At 40.9% G+C, this 18,090-nt stretch overlaps 1 protein-coding gene across 4 annotated transcripts in view; it reads right to left on the bottom strand.

The window, feature by feature from the left end:
- Positions 1 to 1,139: 1,139 nt before the first annotated feature.
- The window catches only part of LOC137435633 (sprouty-related, EVH1 domain-containing protein 2), a 137,646-nt gene continuing 120,695 nt past the window's right edge, over positions 1,140 to 18,090 (bottom strand). For 3 of the 4 annotated variants that reach the window (XM_078785644.1, XM_078785657.1, XM_078785654.1), the window contains 2 exons: positions 12,696 to 12,956; positions 1,140 to 8,613 (listed from right to left, as the gene is read on the bottom strand). In XM_078785644.1, the coding sequence (XP_078641770.1) occupies positions 8,209 to 8,613; positions 12,696 to 12,956 (666 nt within the window). In that variant the 3' untranslated portion in view covers positions 1,140 to 8,208. The remainder of the gene's footprint in view (positions 8,614 to 12,695; positions 12,957 to 18,090) is intronic. The other variant, XM_078785649.1, reaches the window with a different exon arrangement.

Here is an 18,090-nt window from a genome sequence, read left to right as displayed (position 1 = left end):
ATCTGAACAGTTGTCTGGATTCCTCAGGCATCACGGCGATTAAGGGATAGATGTTGTACCACAACGATCAACCACGGTTTGGGTTGGGACTCTTTCAGATCCCAACTAAATACCTAAAGTCTATGAGTGCTGGTGGGGTACCTCTAGTTCAGTCGGCATTCAAACCCATGCTAGACAACTTAGAGGTGAGTACCTACCCCTGTGTCATCCTGTCAGCCCAAGAGAGCCGAGATGTGCACACTCGCTGAATGAATTCGCTGAATTCGCTGCTAAAAGTACACTGATGCCTCTTACCGTCCGTCCATTCACGCCCAACACGTGTTAGATGCATGACCTCATTGTTGATCGTTACTGAACCGTTTAAAAGGTTGACTCAATCTATTTCTCCTAGAAAAGGTTACTTCTGTAGTTCCGCTTTATAAGTTTGTTCGTCAAAGGATGCTCAAGTGGAAAGCCATGTTGTAGCAGGTACGAGCGCACGTGTTGCAATTAGATCTCGGATGTGTATGTCTATCTATATATGTATTACATAGGCAAAAATGGCGTGATCATTAACTCGACCCGCCCCTTGCTATTTCTTTGCACCTCAACTTCCTTTTATTGAAATCCCAGAACCCCCTTCCTATGCAATCTACATGTTTGCCCCTTCACTTTTCTCCCCACTTCTCAGATTCCCCCCCTGCCCCCTCAAACTAAAGATTTGCTTATTTTAACAATCCCTCCCTCTCCTATGCATATCTATATAAATACCCAAACTTTCTCAAAAGTCTGGTTTATGCCCATACTGGAAGGACAGCAATTGTTGGCAGCATACAGGTTAGACTTTTGCACACCCACCATTGATCTGTTGAGCCTGGGTTTGAATCTCGACCCACAAACCGTCGTCACCCTGTTGTTTTGCCTGGAGGGCTGTCCATCCGTCGGGAGGACATTAAGCCGGGTGTCCCATGTGCTAGCATTCATCGGTGGACGTTAGGGATCCCACGGCTCTAACCTACCAGGGGCACTGCATCAGCGGCACAGCCGTGGCTCCCCAGGAATGATGCAAACCGGCATCCACATACAGTGGGACTGATGAATGTGAATACGCAATTCACAGTGTTAAACTTGGAAGGGTCAAGAGGAAAAACAAGACAGAGTTTCCGTACCGATTACAATTTATTATACTTTTATAGTGTCAAACAATATCCTTTAACATCGTCAATTAAACAAATGCAATATTAATGAATTGGATATTAATAAAGGTTAAATATTTACATTATACACTTGATAAGCAATACATGTTATTACACAGTTTAGGTCGGGGGCAAATGGGGGGGGAAGGTACAAAATATACATTTTTTTTCTCAGTTTCCTGTACATTGCAAATAAAATATGCTATAGTGTCAATTTCAGACTTCTGAATAAATAACATCATACAAAAAACCTTACACGACAGAGGCACTTTACCACACACTGCCCTTTGAAAACATACTGGGATGAATTGGGAATGGGATCCAAACAAACGACACCTTGCAGGCAATAGGTGTGTAAAATCATCTGGTTGGTAGGTGTCTATGGTAGGGAATACAATTCTTTTGATTCATACGCCTGAAGGACGTGTTTAAAAGTACCCTTAGCTACATTAAGAGCGTACCATTGTAGAAAAACTTTTTAAAGTAACTGGATTTATTTATTTTCGTACCAAAAGGATAAATGTGCAAGAAGTGACGTGGCGATTGAATCTCTCGCTTGGGATGTAAACGCTTTGTGTAGTTATGATCGGATGTTGGCTTGGGGGAACCTGCAGGCAGACAGCCCGCCAAGGGCACCGAGCCATTTGGCCTCATTGCTTTTCCCAGTACTTTCATAGGACAGTGCGGTAATAACTTTACTGGGTAGACGTTCGGCTCAAACTGTTTAACACTACACCGAAGGAATGCAATACTGCAGCTGCTTTCCCATACAAAGCGCACAGCATAAAAAAAAAACAACCGAGTATGATGGATTTAAAAAAAGAAAAAAAAAGAGATAGATATAGAGAGATAGGGCGATCGATTACAGAGAGATAGATATGGAGAGATAGGGCGATAGATATAGAGAGATAGAGCGACATATACAGAGAGATAGAGCGATAGATAGAGATAGGGCGACATATACAGAAAGATAGAGCAACATATATAGAGAGATAGAGTGATAGATATGGAGATAGAGCGATAGATGTAGACAGATAGAGCAATAGATATAGATATAGAGAGATAGAGTGATAGCTATAGAGAGATATATATGGAGAGATAGAGCGATATATATAGACAGAGCAATAGATATAGATGGAGTGATAGATATAGATAGAAATAGATAGATAGAGTGATAGATGTAGATAAAGCGATAGATATAGAGATACATATAGAGCGATAGATATGGAGAGATAGAATAATAGATATGGAGAGATAGAGCGATAGATATAGGTAGAGCAATAGATATAGATGGAGTGATAGATATAGATAGAGCAATAGATATAGATGGAGTGATAGATATAGAGCAATAGATAGATAGAGTGATAGATGCAGATAGAAATAGATAGATAGAGTGATAGATGTAGATAAAGCGATAGATATAGAGATACATATAGAGCGATAGATATGGAGAGATAGAACAATAGATATGGAGAGATAGAGCGATAGATATAGATAGATGAGCGATAGATATAGATAGAGTGATAGATATAGATAGAGCGATAAATATAGAGATAGAGCGATAGATATAGAGATAGAACGATAGATATTGAGAGATAGATATAGAGATAGATATAGAGATAGAATGATAGATATGGAGAGATAGATATAGAGATAGATATAGATAGAGCGATAGATATAGAGATAGAGATAGATAGAGCAATATATATGGAGGGATACAACGATAGATATGGAGAGATAGAACGATAGATATAGAGCGATAGATATAGAAAGATAGAGCAATAGATATAGATAGAGCAATATATATGGAGGGATAGAGCGATAGATAGAGAGATATAGAGTGATAGATACAGAGAGATAGAGGAATCGATTTAGAGTGATAGATGTAAAGATATAGCAATAGATATGGAGAGATAGAGTGATAGATGTAGATAGATAGAGCGATAGATAGAGAGATATAGAACGACATATACAGAGAGATAGAGCGACATATACAGAGAGATAGAGCAACATATATAGAGTGATAGATATGGAGATAGAGCGATAGATGTAGACAGATAGAGCGATAGATATAGATATAGAGAGATAGAGTGATAGCTATAGAGAGATATATATGGAGAGATAGAGCGATATATATAGATAGAGCAATAGATATAGATGGAGTGATAGATATAGATAGAAATAGATAGAGTGATAGATGTAGATAAAGCGATAGATATAGAGATACATATAGAGCGATAGATATGGATAGATAGAATAATAGATATGGAGAGATAGAGCGATAGATATAGATAGAGCAATAGATATAGATGGAGTGATAGATATAGATAGAGCAATAGATATAGATGGAGTGATAGATATAGATAGAAATAGATAGATAGAGTGATAGATGTAGATAGAAATAGATAGATAGAGTGATAGATGTAGATAAAGCGATAGATATAGAGATACATATAGAGCGATAGATATGGAGAGATAGAACAATAGATATGGAGAGATAGAGCGATATATATAGATAGATAGAGCGATAGATATAGATAGAGTGATAGATATAGATAGAGCGATAAATATAGAGATAGAGCGATAGATATTGACAGATAGATATAGAGATAGAGATAGATATAGAGATAGAACGATAGATATGGAGAGATAGATATAGAGATAGATATAGATAGAGCGATAGATAGAGCGATAGATATAGAGATAGATAGAGCAATATATATGGAGGGATACAATGATAGATATGGAGAGATAGAACGATAGATATAGAGCGATAGATATAGAAAGATAGAGCAATATATATAGATAGAGCAATAGATATGGAGGGATAGAGCGATAGATAGAGAGATATAGAGTGATAGATACAGAGAGATAGAGGAATCGATTTAGAGTGATAGATGTAAAGATATAGCGATAGATATGGAGAGATAGAGTGATAGATGTAGATAGATAGAGCGATAGATAGAGAGATATAGAACGATAGATATAGATAGATAGAGCGATAGATATAGAAAGATAGAGCAATAGATATGGAGGGATAGATAGAGAGATATAGAACGATAGATATAGATAGATAGAGTGATAGGTATAGAAAGATAGAGCAATAGATATCGAGAGATAGAGTGATAGATGTAGATAGATAGAGCGATAGATAGAGAGATATAGATAGATAGAGCGATAGATATAGAAAGATAGAGCAATAGATATGGAGGGATAGAGTGATAGATAGAGTGATAGATAGAGATATTGAGTGATAGATACAGAGAGAAAGTGTGATAGATAGGGAGAGATAGAGGAATCGATTTAGAGTGATAGATGTAAAGATATAGCGATAGATATGGAGAGCTAGAGTGATAGATGGAGAGATATAGATATAGAGCGATAGATATAGAGTGACAGATAAAGACAGCGATCGTGACAGGTGCAGTGAGCGACAGGTATAGAGATATGGAAATATAGAGGACAGATAGATAAAAAGAAGGATAGATAGATAGAGATCAAAATATAGAGATACAGCAATTTCACACTGCTCTGAGTGCAAGCAGCATTTTGTCAGTTTACTACAAATGTGGAAACAATCCAATTTTACCTTAGAACAAACACATTTGAAAACAATTTCTGCTAAAAACAGAAATCTGAGTAAAACTATTGGTTTCCATTATGGCATGGAGGGCATTAAACAACCACTGCTTCTCAAACTATTTCAGTTGAAAAATGTGCAAAAAAGCACCTTTCACTACATAAAAATGTCGACATAGCAACTCAATGTAAAGTACTTGGCAAACTTTGGAAAGTTGTTCTTGAAGTACTGTTTTTTTTTATAAACACAACCATAATAAATACCCTTCACAATGACAGGTTGCCTGGCATATACAAATTTATGGCTCATAATCAGCCATTGTTGACCAATCTGAAAAAAGTTCCATTGTCAACCCCATCAGCAGTGAGGTCCCAGAACATCAATGCACCCCGAGCGAGTCCATTCACTTCCTGCTGCCTGTTTATCTAGGCATGGCACGTTTCACCTTGACAGCGAGCGTTCAGATGGCTTACAATGACATTCCGTGAACACAAACAAGCCTACGGTTTAAAGCCGTCGTGCAATGCACATTTCATCCCAAATCGTGGAAGCGCCCAAAATGGTGCGGACAATTCCGCGAAGTAAAAGAGCATTACAAACGAAATGATCATTTATCGAGAATTTCAAAAATAGAATAAAATAAAGGGGAAAAACAAACAAACTTTACAACAGAACGCACACGAGTATTTTTTTTATGAACCTCGAGGTGCCTAATTGGATGAGAAAAGACAACAACCCAAAGTACGAAATTTCACCGAGTTCCGAATTGAAATTTCCTTTCCGGAAAACAGACAGCTGAGGCACCTGTTATAGGTAGGCATTAATACACTTATGATGCATAAACAAGTTTTAATATGATAGTAATTTGTACCTCATTTGTAAAGAGTCTACATAACATTCTGTTTATAATCCTCAAATTATACCGAGTTAAAAGAATATATTTGCTGTATTGTCACAGTAACAGGAAGTATACTGCATACAGGAAAATCTTTTCTCATAAAACATACAGCTTTTGTTTTTAGTGCTAAAATATAATTTGCTACTATATGCAAAAATACAAATAAGGTTACTGTCTTTGCATTGGAAACGAAAGGTGTACTTGATTTATAAGCTTGGTTGTTGGGAGATCTGTTAAGAGTAGGTTGCTTTCGATGTTAAAGGAAATGTCCTAAAGGGCGAAATCTACACATTAGGCTGGTATAATGTAACGCACCCTTGGGGAGATAAACGTCAGAACACAAGCCAATCTTTAAGGCTTGAGCATTTTGATGTTGGTGACAAAAGTATCCATCTAGTCTGGCCAGTTTAGAGATAAAAACCTGTTTGTACTGTACAAAGCTTCTTTCGATATTAAAAGAAATGTCCTTTTTTTTTTTCCAGGCATATACAAGGCAAACAACTGAAGAGGTGCAGTATGTGGTTCACCCGCAGCAAATGACAGGCAGGGCGACATAACCTAGAAATCGCAGATTTCTTTTTTCCCCTACTCGAGATGGAATCTGAGATGTGTGAAGGACGAAGAGCAGGGATGATGACAGAAATAAAGTGGAGAGGAAGGGAGCCCGGAAATAGAGACGAGGGAGGCGAGTGGTGATGGGGTAGGATAGGAAATGTAATTGGTGTTGCACGCGTGAGTAGTTGTGATCGCAAGAAGGCTACGAATAATTGAGAAGGCCGAGTGTATAGCAAGAAGAGTGCTGCAGCTTGTTCGTTATTAAACTTAAACGGTCCTCGGTTTCCTTAAAGCCAAAGACATCCGTTTCAAGTCATCCTTCTGCCAATCGTGGCATTTCCTCTACGGCGCTATGCTTCAAAATGGCACGGGGACATCTTGCCACAATTGTTTCATGATCTGGAGGAATGGACGCCAACTCTTTTGAAAAGGCACCGTTTCCTTAGCTGCACCTATGTACCTGACGAATCAATGCTCCAAGAACATGGTACCAGTTTAAGTGCCATGTTTTCATGTCAATGACCTTCCTGTGGCTGAGCGAAAATGCATGGAGGATAAATAAGCAAGCTTTAGCGTAGAGTTTTGAGGGCATTCGGTACTCAAGCGTGTAGCCAATGTAGCTCCGCTTCGAGAAAACAACTGGAAGAATAAAAAAGGGGATTCATCTCGACAATAATGCAACCTCGTCACTCACTATATGCACCAATTTTTAAAAATAAATTTTCCTCACAGAAGATAAAGTGTCACAGCGTGTTCAGGGAACTTTATCAAAGTGGGGTTTTCAGGGATAAACTGCTGTTCAAGTTTCAAGGCAAAAATTACTTAAGTTGAAGCATCACGTAGGGTTGCCTCAACATAAGCGAGTTCCTACATTTAAATATAAAATGATTCTGCCCAAACCATAAAAATAGGTTGGCCTGCCTGTGCGAAGTGATAAGACCAAGTAGAGAGGCTTTAAGTATCCATTGCTGATAACTGTGGTTGTGTTGCCATACCTTAAAGAAGAAGATACAACAACTGTGAATCAAATGGCCAACATTAAAAAAAAATTGAAAATGTAAAAACTGTTTCCAACTTCCTTTTAAAAATCCAAATTATTAATTCCAATCAGCAGTTAACAAGATGGTCCAACTGTGTAAAGGTTTATAATGAGATGGACAGAGACAAACTACCGGGGAGAGAGGGAAACGGGTCCTTATTCTCCAAATCGTGTTGTTCTCGGAGATGGTGTGCGATCCAACAGCTCAGTCTCCACCAATCTACGATCTCACACCACCGAGCTAGAAATGGAAACAGCTGCCGCATCATTCAAAGGCTGTTCCACCGAGAGAGGATCTGTCAGCAATAGGAGCTATTGCAATGGTGATTACATATCCGATGCACTTACGACAAGACACCTGCGCAGACATCAAGTTGAACAATTTGGATGATGTGCTATGGCAGTTTACAACCTCGCAGTGCAAATTGGTGACAAAATGCATCGGCCATAGTTGTACCCTTTAAAAAAAACATTTCAAGAATATAGAAGGGACAGGTAAGCATGAGGTATCGGTAAAACATGTGAACAAACTAGCTGCTTGACCTTGTCCTTTTCGAAAAAAAACCTTTTTAATACCAAAAGTATGCTTGAAAAGAGAATGGATATTTGAGTCGACGGCGTCGGAGTGCAGAAATGAGATGGAAGAATGTAATGAAGCGAGTTGAGATTCACTGATATTAAAACACCAAGGCATGTGCCACACCCTGACAATGCCAGTTGTTACTCACATCTCGTGCTCTGTCACCAGAATTGTGCTTTCGCTTAGCCTGTCAGCTGCTGCGAGGACCCTTTTCCACTGCAAGTCCTCCCCCACCCCCAAAAAGGTTTTTCACAATATGACCATCAATAGGCACTATCCTTTTGTTTGAGAATATTCCCAAACAAAATACTACATAGCGTAAGGACACACCATGGCCTTCCTAAATTTTTGTGAGGGTCTGTCCACCTGTGCCCATTCCTTTCAGCTAATGGCTTTGTGTCGGGCACCACAACATCCACATCGCTCCCCGCAACGATGGCACATCATGAGAGGAGGGTAACAGCACATGCATGGTGCGAGTAGGGCCAGGCCGCTAAGTGCCAGCCATCGAAGGCAGCAACCTGCCTCAGCAGCATCACATGAGCATGGTTCGGAATAGTCTCCCTCTGAGTCTGACATGCAATGGTACAGCACGCTCTCAGCGCACCACATGCAGCTGGCACGTCGAATCACTGTCCGCATTGGATCTGGAGCGTCCTGACAACGACCACGTCCATTCTCCCCACGCACAAACACCTCCCGGCAGTAGACACAGCGAAGGTGTTCACCGGACTCCACATCGTGTCGTTTGCCTGAAGAGCGCACTGGCTGAGTTCCTACCACCGCCTGGGATAAACATACAAAAACGTTAGTTACACCATGAAGAAACACGATGCAAGACCACATCTGCCACTGCAGATTGCACACAATAACCATAAACATCGACAGCACAATCTTAAAAGGGTAATATGGAAGTTCAAGATTTGCTTCCACTCAAATAACTGTACTATGGCAAAAGGTGATACTGGTGATATACAATACAACTACAAGGAGTACATTGGCCCGGTTGCATAAACAATCCTTAAGGAAAGATTTGAGGATTTACTTCAGTATTTGCTTAACTTGTCCTTTAAGGACATCCTTAAGTTGAGGATCGTTGCATATACGAATATCCCTTAAGTTTTTCCTTAAAGTTAAGGGAGCCCCCCCTCCCCTGTCCTTAAACATGAACCTTTAAGTTTCCAAAAGGTGCTCTTCATGGAAATTGGTCACAAAGAGGACAATTATCGCAGCACGATGCCAAAGGCTGATCAAACAATGGCCCGGTTGCAAAAAATCCCTTATCCGTAACCCATAAAGTGCTGTATTTACTGGTTAGTAGGCCAGAAATACTTTTTTATCATTGGCTTTTCTCCACCATTTTGAAGCAACTTTCCTCAGTTACCCAGGTAGTATACATTACAAGAAAGGTCATGATGCGTTGTTTGGGTTGATGTCAGTTTAAACTCATTTGCCTACACGTATTGGCCACAATGATGGCCCGACGCACTTCATGGGTTAAGGAGAGATTTCCCTTAAGAATACATTTTTTTCCTTAGCCAAGTATTTCCTTAAGGGCTATTGCATAAATGTTGCAGCTAAGGATTTCTTTCAGGTTAAGGAAATCCTTAGGAATATTTGCTTTGCCAGGCAGCCAATCACATTATAGATAGGAAGAGGTGACCGAAAGCAACAACACCTAATGAACACAGTATTTAACTAGAATGGCACTCAGTATAGAGCACACCTCCACCTGGTTGGCCATATCACTCAATGGTGAAGTATCACTTAAAAATTAAATAATTCTCATATCCGAATCCATATGCAGATCTTCACCAAAATCGAATCGATTCTTCCTTGTCACACACACAACCTGTCCAACAAGTTTCGTCCAAATCCATCCATAACTTTTTGAGATATCCCGCAATGTATAGCTTTTGGCCCAATCTCACAATGGTGAAGAATCACCTAAAAAAATTAATAATTCTTATATCCGAATCCATATTCAGATCTTCACCAAAATCGAATCGAATCATCCTTGCCAGACACCCAACCGGTCCACCAAGTTTCGTCCAAATCCATCCACAACTTTTTGAGATATTCTGCTATGTATCATGTTTGGCCCTATCTCCCAATGGTAAAGAATCACTTAAAAAATTCTCGTAGCCGGATCCAAATCCGCCTCTTCACCAAAATCTAATCATTTCGTCCTTGTGACATACGCTACATCTCTGCCAAATTTTGTCCGAATCCATCCGTCCACAACTTTTTGAGATATTTTGTTCACAAACAAACAAACAAGCAAATGAAAAATCGGTCAGAGACCGAGGACTTGCCGGAATTTACTTTTTTATCGGCCATTTAGGACAAATATGGCGGCCGAACCACGTGACCGATGACGTCATTAACATATTTTATTCCCCATGGAGAGTTCTTTACAATGAGCCATGTCTCAATTTTTTCTATTCAGTACTTTTGGAGATAGAGGTGCTGAGTTTTTCGGTTTTTCTAAGATGGCGGCCGAACCACGTGACCGATGACGTCATCATTAACATATTTTATTCCCCATGGAGATTTCTTTACAATGAGCCATGTCTCACTTTTTTTCTATTCAGCACTTTCGGAGATATGGAGGTGCAAAGTTTTTCGGTTTTTCCAAGATGGCGGCCGAACCACGTGACCGATGACGTCATCATTAACATATTTTATTCGCCATGGAGAGTTCTTCACAATGAGCCATGTCTCAATTTTTTCTATTCAGTACTTTCGGAGATATGGAGGTGCAAACCTTTTTCGGTTTTTCCAAGATGGCGGCCGAACCACGTGACCGATGACGTCATCATTAACATATTTTATTCCCCATGGAGTTCTTTACAATGAGCCATGTCTCAATTTTTTCTATTCAGCACTTTCGGAGATATGGAGGTGCAAATGTTTTGATTTTTCCAAGATGGCGGCCGAACCACGTGACCTATGATGTCATCATTAACAGATTTTACGATTCATTTTTAGGGAGCAATAAAATGATTCTTTTATAAAATTCATTTGATTCTCATTGAGCATTTTATTGTAAATGCGTTAATATTTGCAGTAAATGTTTGGAAACTTTCTGAGGATGGTGAAAGTGAGAAATTAAAAAAGTGAAATACGAGTGCGAAACAACACGCAAAATATTCTGGATGCCATGAAAGAGTGAAAATTGCAGAAAAGTATTGCTCTATCAGCCTCTGGCGTCACACGACGATAACTGTCCTCTTTGTGACCAATTTCCATGAAGAGCACCATTTGAAAACTCAAAGGTTTGTGTTTAATGATGTGGGGGGAGGGGGCTCCCTTAATTTTAAAAGAGGCTTTAAAGAAAAAGCTAAGGATTATTGGTACATGCAACCATCCTCAATTTAAGGATGTCCTGAAGGGAATATTTAAGAAAATCCTCAATTTTTTCTGAAGGATGCTTTATGCAACTGCGCCATAACCTCCACCAACCTTCGGTGGCAGAAGTAATAAAATGCTCATTGAGAATCGAATGAATTTTACACAAGAATCACTTTATTGATTCACTTGAATTGAATTATTGAATCACTTGAACATAATCACTCAAACTTTAAGTGATTTCCTAAGGGATGTTTATGCAACAGGCCTTAAGGAAACCTTAAGCTAAGGAATTGCAACGTACCTTAAGGGAAATCTTTCCTTTAGGTTAAGGGTGTTCTATGCAACTGGGCCATTTCCCTTATTCTAGCTACCATGTCTAGTGGCATCGGGAAGTTGGCCGTACTTGAAGTGATCTTCTAGCATGAGATCATCTTTGGTGGAAAATTTCCCAAGGCTAGCAATGGGTCATGTTATCAAAAAATGGAGCTGGCTCAGTTCAGATCAAATACAGATAGAACTTTGTCTCAAAATGAGGAAACCCATCCTGATCTGGACATTTCAATGCAAGGGTAGTCTTATACTTCACATTTCAATACAATCAGTTGTCTGACGACACATGTTTTTCGCCAAGTTAGCCAAACTCCAATCTTTGGTTGTCACGACCCTCATGGGATTTGCAGGATGCTCAATGACATTCCAAAGTAAGTACACAGGCTTCAAAAAACGAATATCCAAGATCTACTAAGGGTCGAGTGTTGAGAGTAATAAACAAAATGAAACTAAAAGATAACTAGATGGTATTCATAAAACACTTACCTCACGCAGTAGACTTTTTTCCAGGGTTTAAAAAAAAATAATTCTTTGATCCAATATGGTTGCCACACCATGTGACCGGTGATGTCATAAATTTACATTCTCCAATATAATTGTTGCGTAGATCACGCTCAAGAAATTTCAAACTGATCAGACTAAGCATCGAACTTGTCGAATTATGATGTCATAATGGAGGGACCAATGGCGTGATCGTCAACAAAAGTTATTCCCCATGAAGAGTTCTTTACAATGAGTCACCTTTCATTTTTTTTTTTCCATAGAGTGGTTTCAGAGATATAGAGGTCCAAAGTTTTTCCAAGATGGGCACCCATACCATGTGACGTATGATGTCATAATTATCATTAAACATTCGACACGAGTAGACATGATGAAAATTTCGTGCCAATCATACCAACAGTTGCCAAGAAAATTATTAAATAAATTTAAACAAGGTGGCGCCCATACCATGTGACCTGTGATGCCAAAATTATCAGAAAAAAAATTCTGCATGAGTAGATGCGTACTTTGTGTCAATTGGACCAACAGTTACCGAGAAAATGGATTTCAAAAAGGCAGACACGTACTTAAGACATGTACGTACGTACGCAACTGATCACATAACCCTGCTTTTTGCTTCGCGAGCGAAGTTTATAAATGATTTAAAAAACGATTGAAAAAAAAAAAATAACCAACCAACATACCACAGCGGAGTCTTTTGTACAACTGCTGCCTTCCAGGAACGGGTAACTGTATTCGTGTTTCTTTCCACCATCAGCCTTGCTGGCAAAATGCACGTAAGCATCCGGCTCTTCGGCATCGAGCTGTTTCCGCAGGGCAAGTGCGTGCCTGTAGTCCCCGTAGCCTGTAGACCATCCATCTCTCCGTGGGCTGACCCGCACAACTTCGGCCTCTTCCTGGAAGCTCACGTGCCGAGAGAAGCGTCGCGATGGTAGCACCACCTGCTGGGGGAAAAAACCCAAAACAAAAACAGATATGTCAAGACAGATTAAGGGATTGAGGTATGAGAAAAACAACAACAACAACAACAAACTGTAGTGGAAGAATAAAACCGAAAAAATAAAATAAAGAAAGCGCAATTGAGGTATTGTTTTTGTAAGTGATTAAGAAATTAGACAGTTTGTTATCACTCCAGCTGTGCATAAAGGGTTACACAAGTGTACAACACAAGAAAAAGAAAATGCTGATTACTGGACCCATGATGCTCGAGCTACATTGTAACTTCACCAATCCTACCCAATGCAAGTGAAGACCAAGAAACATGAACAGCAAAAACAAGCGCAAGGTTGATGGGAGAGGGATGGCGGTTTAAAAGTGCAACATTTAGCATGGACGGCCCAGGTAAGATTTGCTTTGAAGATACATTTTAAACAAACTACGACATCAATGAGGACCTTTTTCTTTTCCTCAAGCAATTTTATAACTACGTATTTCATTGAACTCTAGATTAGAGAAAGTAATTACTCAGAGGATTTTGTATTCGATCTCGATAAAATGTGATCCCATTATCACATATTTTTGTCAGATTGGTGTGTTGACAGAATACGAACAAAAATAAACGACATGATTATGGTTAGGGAGCGAATGAAGGCATAGAATACCTGAGGAGTTGCAAGTACAAACAGGAAAGCAGGATTGATTTCGCATTGGATGGATGCAATGTTCAAACTGGTAGAACATGGGACGATCGACATTCCAAAATGAAAGTACAACCAACACTCAGGTGTGATGTTTTGACCAACAAGTGGTCTTCCTCTGGGATTGTGTAGGCATTGTGTGTTAGGTGTTAAATATCCTCTCAAGGAAAGTGGGGAGACCATCATGTGACTGCAATATGAAGATGGTGATGCTGGGTCACCAAAATCATAACTGCCTATATATACACAAAGAATTAAGTTAAGCACCCCCCCCGTTTTTGTACAACCTCGCACATTACAAGTTTGTTGTCGTCAAAACAGTGTAATATACCCATGATATTGCTATATTTTCTGGAGAAGTGATATTATGGTCACATAAAAACATAACAATCATGCCGTTTTCAATATTTTATTCTGAATAATTTAAGGTGAAATTTTTTGGGAATTTTAGGCATATTTTCACCTCAATTTAAGTATGGAGCTATAGGTCCATCACGGACAGTGTGGATGACGTTTATGTTTTCTAACGTACAGTCATTGTTCTGAGAAGACCTCTAGCGATCTTTGCGTCAATAACGTGTGTAGGACCCACGTGATCGGATCACTGACTCAACCCTACGTCTCATAGACCCTGTAAGCCGTCGTATGCGTTGCTGTGGCAGGTTGAACCCCCTCGAGCACGTTTGGGACATGTTGGGACGACAAATTGCGAAGATGGTCCCTCCAATAGCCAATCTGGATGAATTGGAACGTGCATTACATCGGGAATGGAACTCTAGTATTCTCAATTTGAAACTCGTATCATGGCTAATTAAAGTGCCCATACTTCAATGTTAGAAGGAATTCCCCCCCCCCCCAGTTTCTTCAGTGTGTGTAGGTGCCCTCCTTGTTGTTGGGCCTGTTGCAATTGCAGCATCCAGATCTGATAATACTTGAGATTTATTTATGTACAACCTCAAACATGAGCCGAAAATCACGATAGGAAAAACAAACCTATTGTCAGCTGTGCTCTTTGAGAATGTCCCACATTTTGAATTTTAAAAAATCCAAAAAATTGAAAAAAATTCCATGAAAAAGAAAAACTTGAATAACCTTAAGTACAGTATAATAACTTAAGTACAAATTGGAAAAAAAATCCCTAGAAATGCCATCTTCTACAAAGGTGAGCCTTCTCATTTTTTAAATTTAATTATCCTCCATAAGCAAGTCCAACCAGCCAAGAAAACATCCAAGTACTATCATGCCGAACCTCATCTCATCCAATAATACCTTTCTCAATCCTAAAATGTACAACACAACAGGGCTCATTACCATCCTTTTCACGTCACTCGTGAATTGGAGCCATGTCGTGTTTAATCCCGCTGGACATGGGAGGGTATTAGTAATCAGTTTTTTGTTAAAATGTTTTACGTTGCCCAAAACATGGCAGAGGTTTACGGTGACAATATAGTGGAGGAGCTTCAGAGGGATGTCAAACCGATGTGCTTTTAAGATAGGATGATCGTAAGAAGCGATCAAAGAGACCTTGAAGTATTAATTTAAATAAATAAATGAAAGTGTCAAAAATAGTGAATTGGCTTCATACACAAATGTTTGTCATTTTCCTTAATTTTAATACACCCCTTCGTCATCATATCACTTCAATGTCTCACTTAATTTACCTTGCATGGCACAAGGTCATGGCTTCAAATCAATTTAAAGGACAGATGTCATTTCTGTTCCTCAAAACACATTACAGTTACAAGGTCGTGAAAAATATGCAAATGCAATTTTCATTTCCATGAGATGAGATTGTATTTATAGAGTTTCTGTTGATTTTATGTCATTGGATTCTACTTCGCAAGAGATTTTTTTTCCCCCGGATGTGGCATGCTGAACTTGCGTGGATATAGAATAGCACCACACAACGTTAATCCTTGCCGAATGTGTAACGTCACGTATTTTTTTCCTGTACAACACTGAGGAATACCTGTAAATTAGTCAGACATGTTTATTACTCACATTGTCAAGTCATTCTTTGCTTTGTTTCCAAACCGCTTTTTTTTTCTTTTTTTTTTTTGCTTGGCTTTAGCTATTGGGCGATGTCACAATAACAAGCATTTATCGGAATATTTCAAATTGGCAAGTAAGCAATTTTTATTTTTTTGTATACAAGATCGAGGCTCGTGAAAGAGCTAACATTAATCACACAGAAAGACAAACCGACACATAAAACATATAACATGGGGAGCGGTAGGCAAGATGTGGCGAGAGGGGGAGGAACACAAACACAACATCTGAGAGCAGGGACATCGAGAGATCTGTGGGAGGGAGAGGGCTTTGGGGGGGGGGGGGGGAGGCATGGGAAGGGGAGGTGGGAGAGGTATAAAACATATGGACACTGCCGGGACTTCCAAGAAAGAAGAAAGAAGTTGGATCGCGTACGGCGGTCCTTTCGAACCCGCCGTGGCTCGGATCCCCGCTGGTTCTCGCGGCACGCACCGAGGGCCCGATTGGGCTAAAAGTCGCTCTAACCGCTAACCCGGTTACCGTCGATGCCTCACCTGCATGCTTACACGCATACGCTACCCCTTTCTTGCTCATACCTCCAGCTGTTCCCATGCTCCTCGTACCTTTCCTTACACACCCAGGTACACTCATTCCACTCACAGACTTGGTCACACACCTGACCACCGAACACTTTGGCACACATTCGTTGTTCGCACACCTCTTCGCGCCCCTTCCTCGGTCACCTCCTCTGTGACAATCACAGGTGTGCTTTCACTCGCACACCCAACCACGTGCCTCACGACCAACTCAAGTGTGCATTCCCACACACGCTCTACCATTCCAGGTGTGCATCCTTCCATTCCAGGTGTACATCCTCGCTCACCTGTCACAACCAACTCACGCTCCGTGTCACTCTCACTACTCTCACCTCCACTCTCGGTCGCGCACTCACCCTTACTCTCGACAGCGCACTCTTTCCTCATGCACCTGTCCGTTACACACCTTTCTCGCGCACACTCTCCCGTTACACCCTCTGTAACACTCACCACAGGCGTGCATTCCCCCTTACTCTTGACAGCGCACTCTTTCCCCATGCACCTGTCCATTACACACCTTTCTCGCGCACACTCTTTCGTTACTTCCTCCGTAACACTTACCACACCGCGCTTCCATGTACCCCCTCGCACACGCGCTACGACCGACTCACTCTCGACAGCACACTCACTGGTCGGCGCGCACTTTTTCCTCACACACCCCCTGGTCGGACATTCTCGCACACCTCTTTTTTCGCACACCTGACCTGTCACACACTTCACCAACGGCCTCTCACGAACACCCGGGTCCATCTCGACCCCCAAGCTTATTAAATCACCTGGCGCATCATACGCACGACCATATTGGTCACCACTTACACCGGGTCCTCTTTCTCTTCGCTTCTCCTCCATCACCTGCGAATCCCTCATCCGGTTAATGAGCACATCATCACGATCCGAACACAGACTTTGGACCAATTCTTTTACTTCCTCCTTTATCTCTTTCTTATCCTCTCTCCGTCGCTTCTTAATTTCGCTCACCCCTTCTTCCACTTCTTCTAATTTCTGCTTCACCTCCTTCATCTCCTCGTGCGCCCCCTTAAGTTCTTCCTCTAACTCCACCTTATTTTTTTCTATGTGCTCCCGCACCTCCCGCTCTTTAACCTCCATCACCTCTACCACCTTGTTCATTTTCCTCGTCAGGTCCTCATGTACCGTCTGACACTCTTTTTTAATTACCCCTACGTCCTTTTTCATCTCCTTCTGTGTCGATTTTAAACCCTCTATTACCGCTGTGTTCTTCTTTACCTGGTCCCCCAACTCCTTTTGTCCCACTGTCAGTTGTTCTACTCCCAGCGTCAACTCCTCTATACCACCTTGCAATTTTACAGTCCCCTTTCTCACCTCCTTCTCCATGCGCTCCTTACAGTGCCTCACCTCCTCGCGCACTCCTCCGACCTCCTCACTCACACCTCTTCTGATCTCCTCTCCCATCACTTGCATCTCCTGCCCAGATGCCACCCTCAACTGCTCCATTTCCTCCCTGTGAGCATCCAATTTAGTTTCTACCCCCATTCTGACCCCCTCTATCTGCTGCCCCATTTTTTTAACTTCCCTTTCCGCTTGGTCCCTCATGTCCCTCAATTTGCCTTCCATACTGTTTTCTAACCCCTCTAACCCCTTTTTCATCCCTTCCATTTGATTCTCTTGAGCGGCCATTCTGTTTTCTACCCCCGTTAACCCCTCCTGTATTTCCCCTAATCTATTGTCTAATCCCTCTATTCTACTCCCTAACCCTCCGATCTGGGCCCCCATGTCATTCCTTAAACCCCCGATCTGGTTTCCCATGTCATCCCTTAAACCCCCGATCTGGTTTCCCATGTCATCCCTCAATTTCTCGCTATTGGACCCCATCCTTT

The sequence above is a fragment of the Myxine glutinosa genome, chromosome 1 (assembly GCF_964187855.1).
Source record: "Myxine glutinosa chromosome 1, kmMyxGlut1.1, whole genome shotgun sequence".
NCBI lineage: Eukaryota > Metazoa > Chordata > Myxini > Myxiniformes > Myxinidae > Myxine > Myxine glutinosa.
This window is presented reverse-complemented; position numbering and strand designations above follow the sequence as displayed.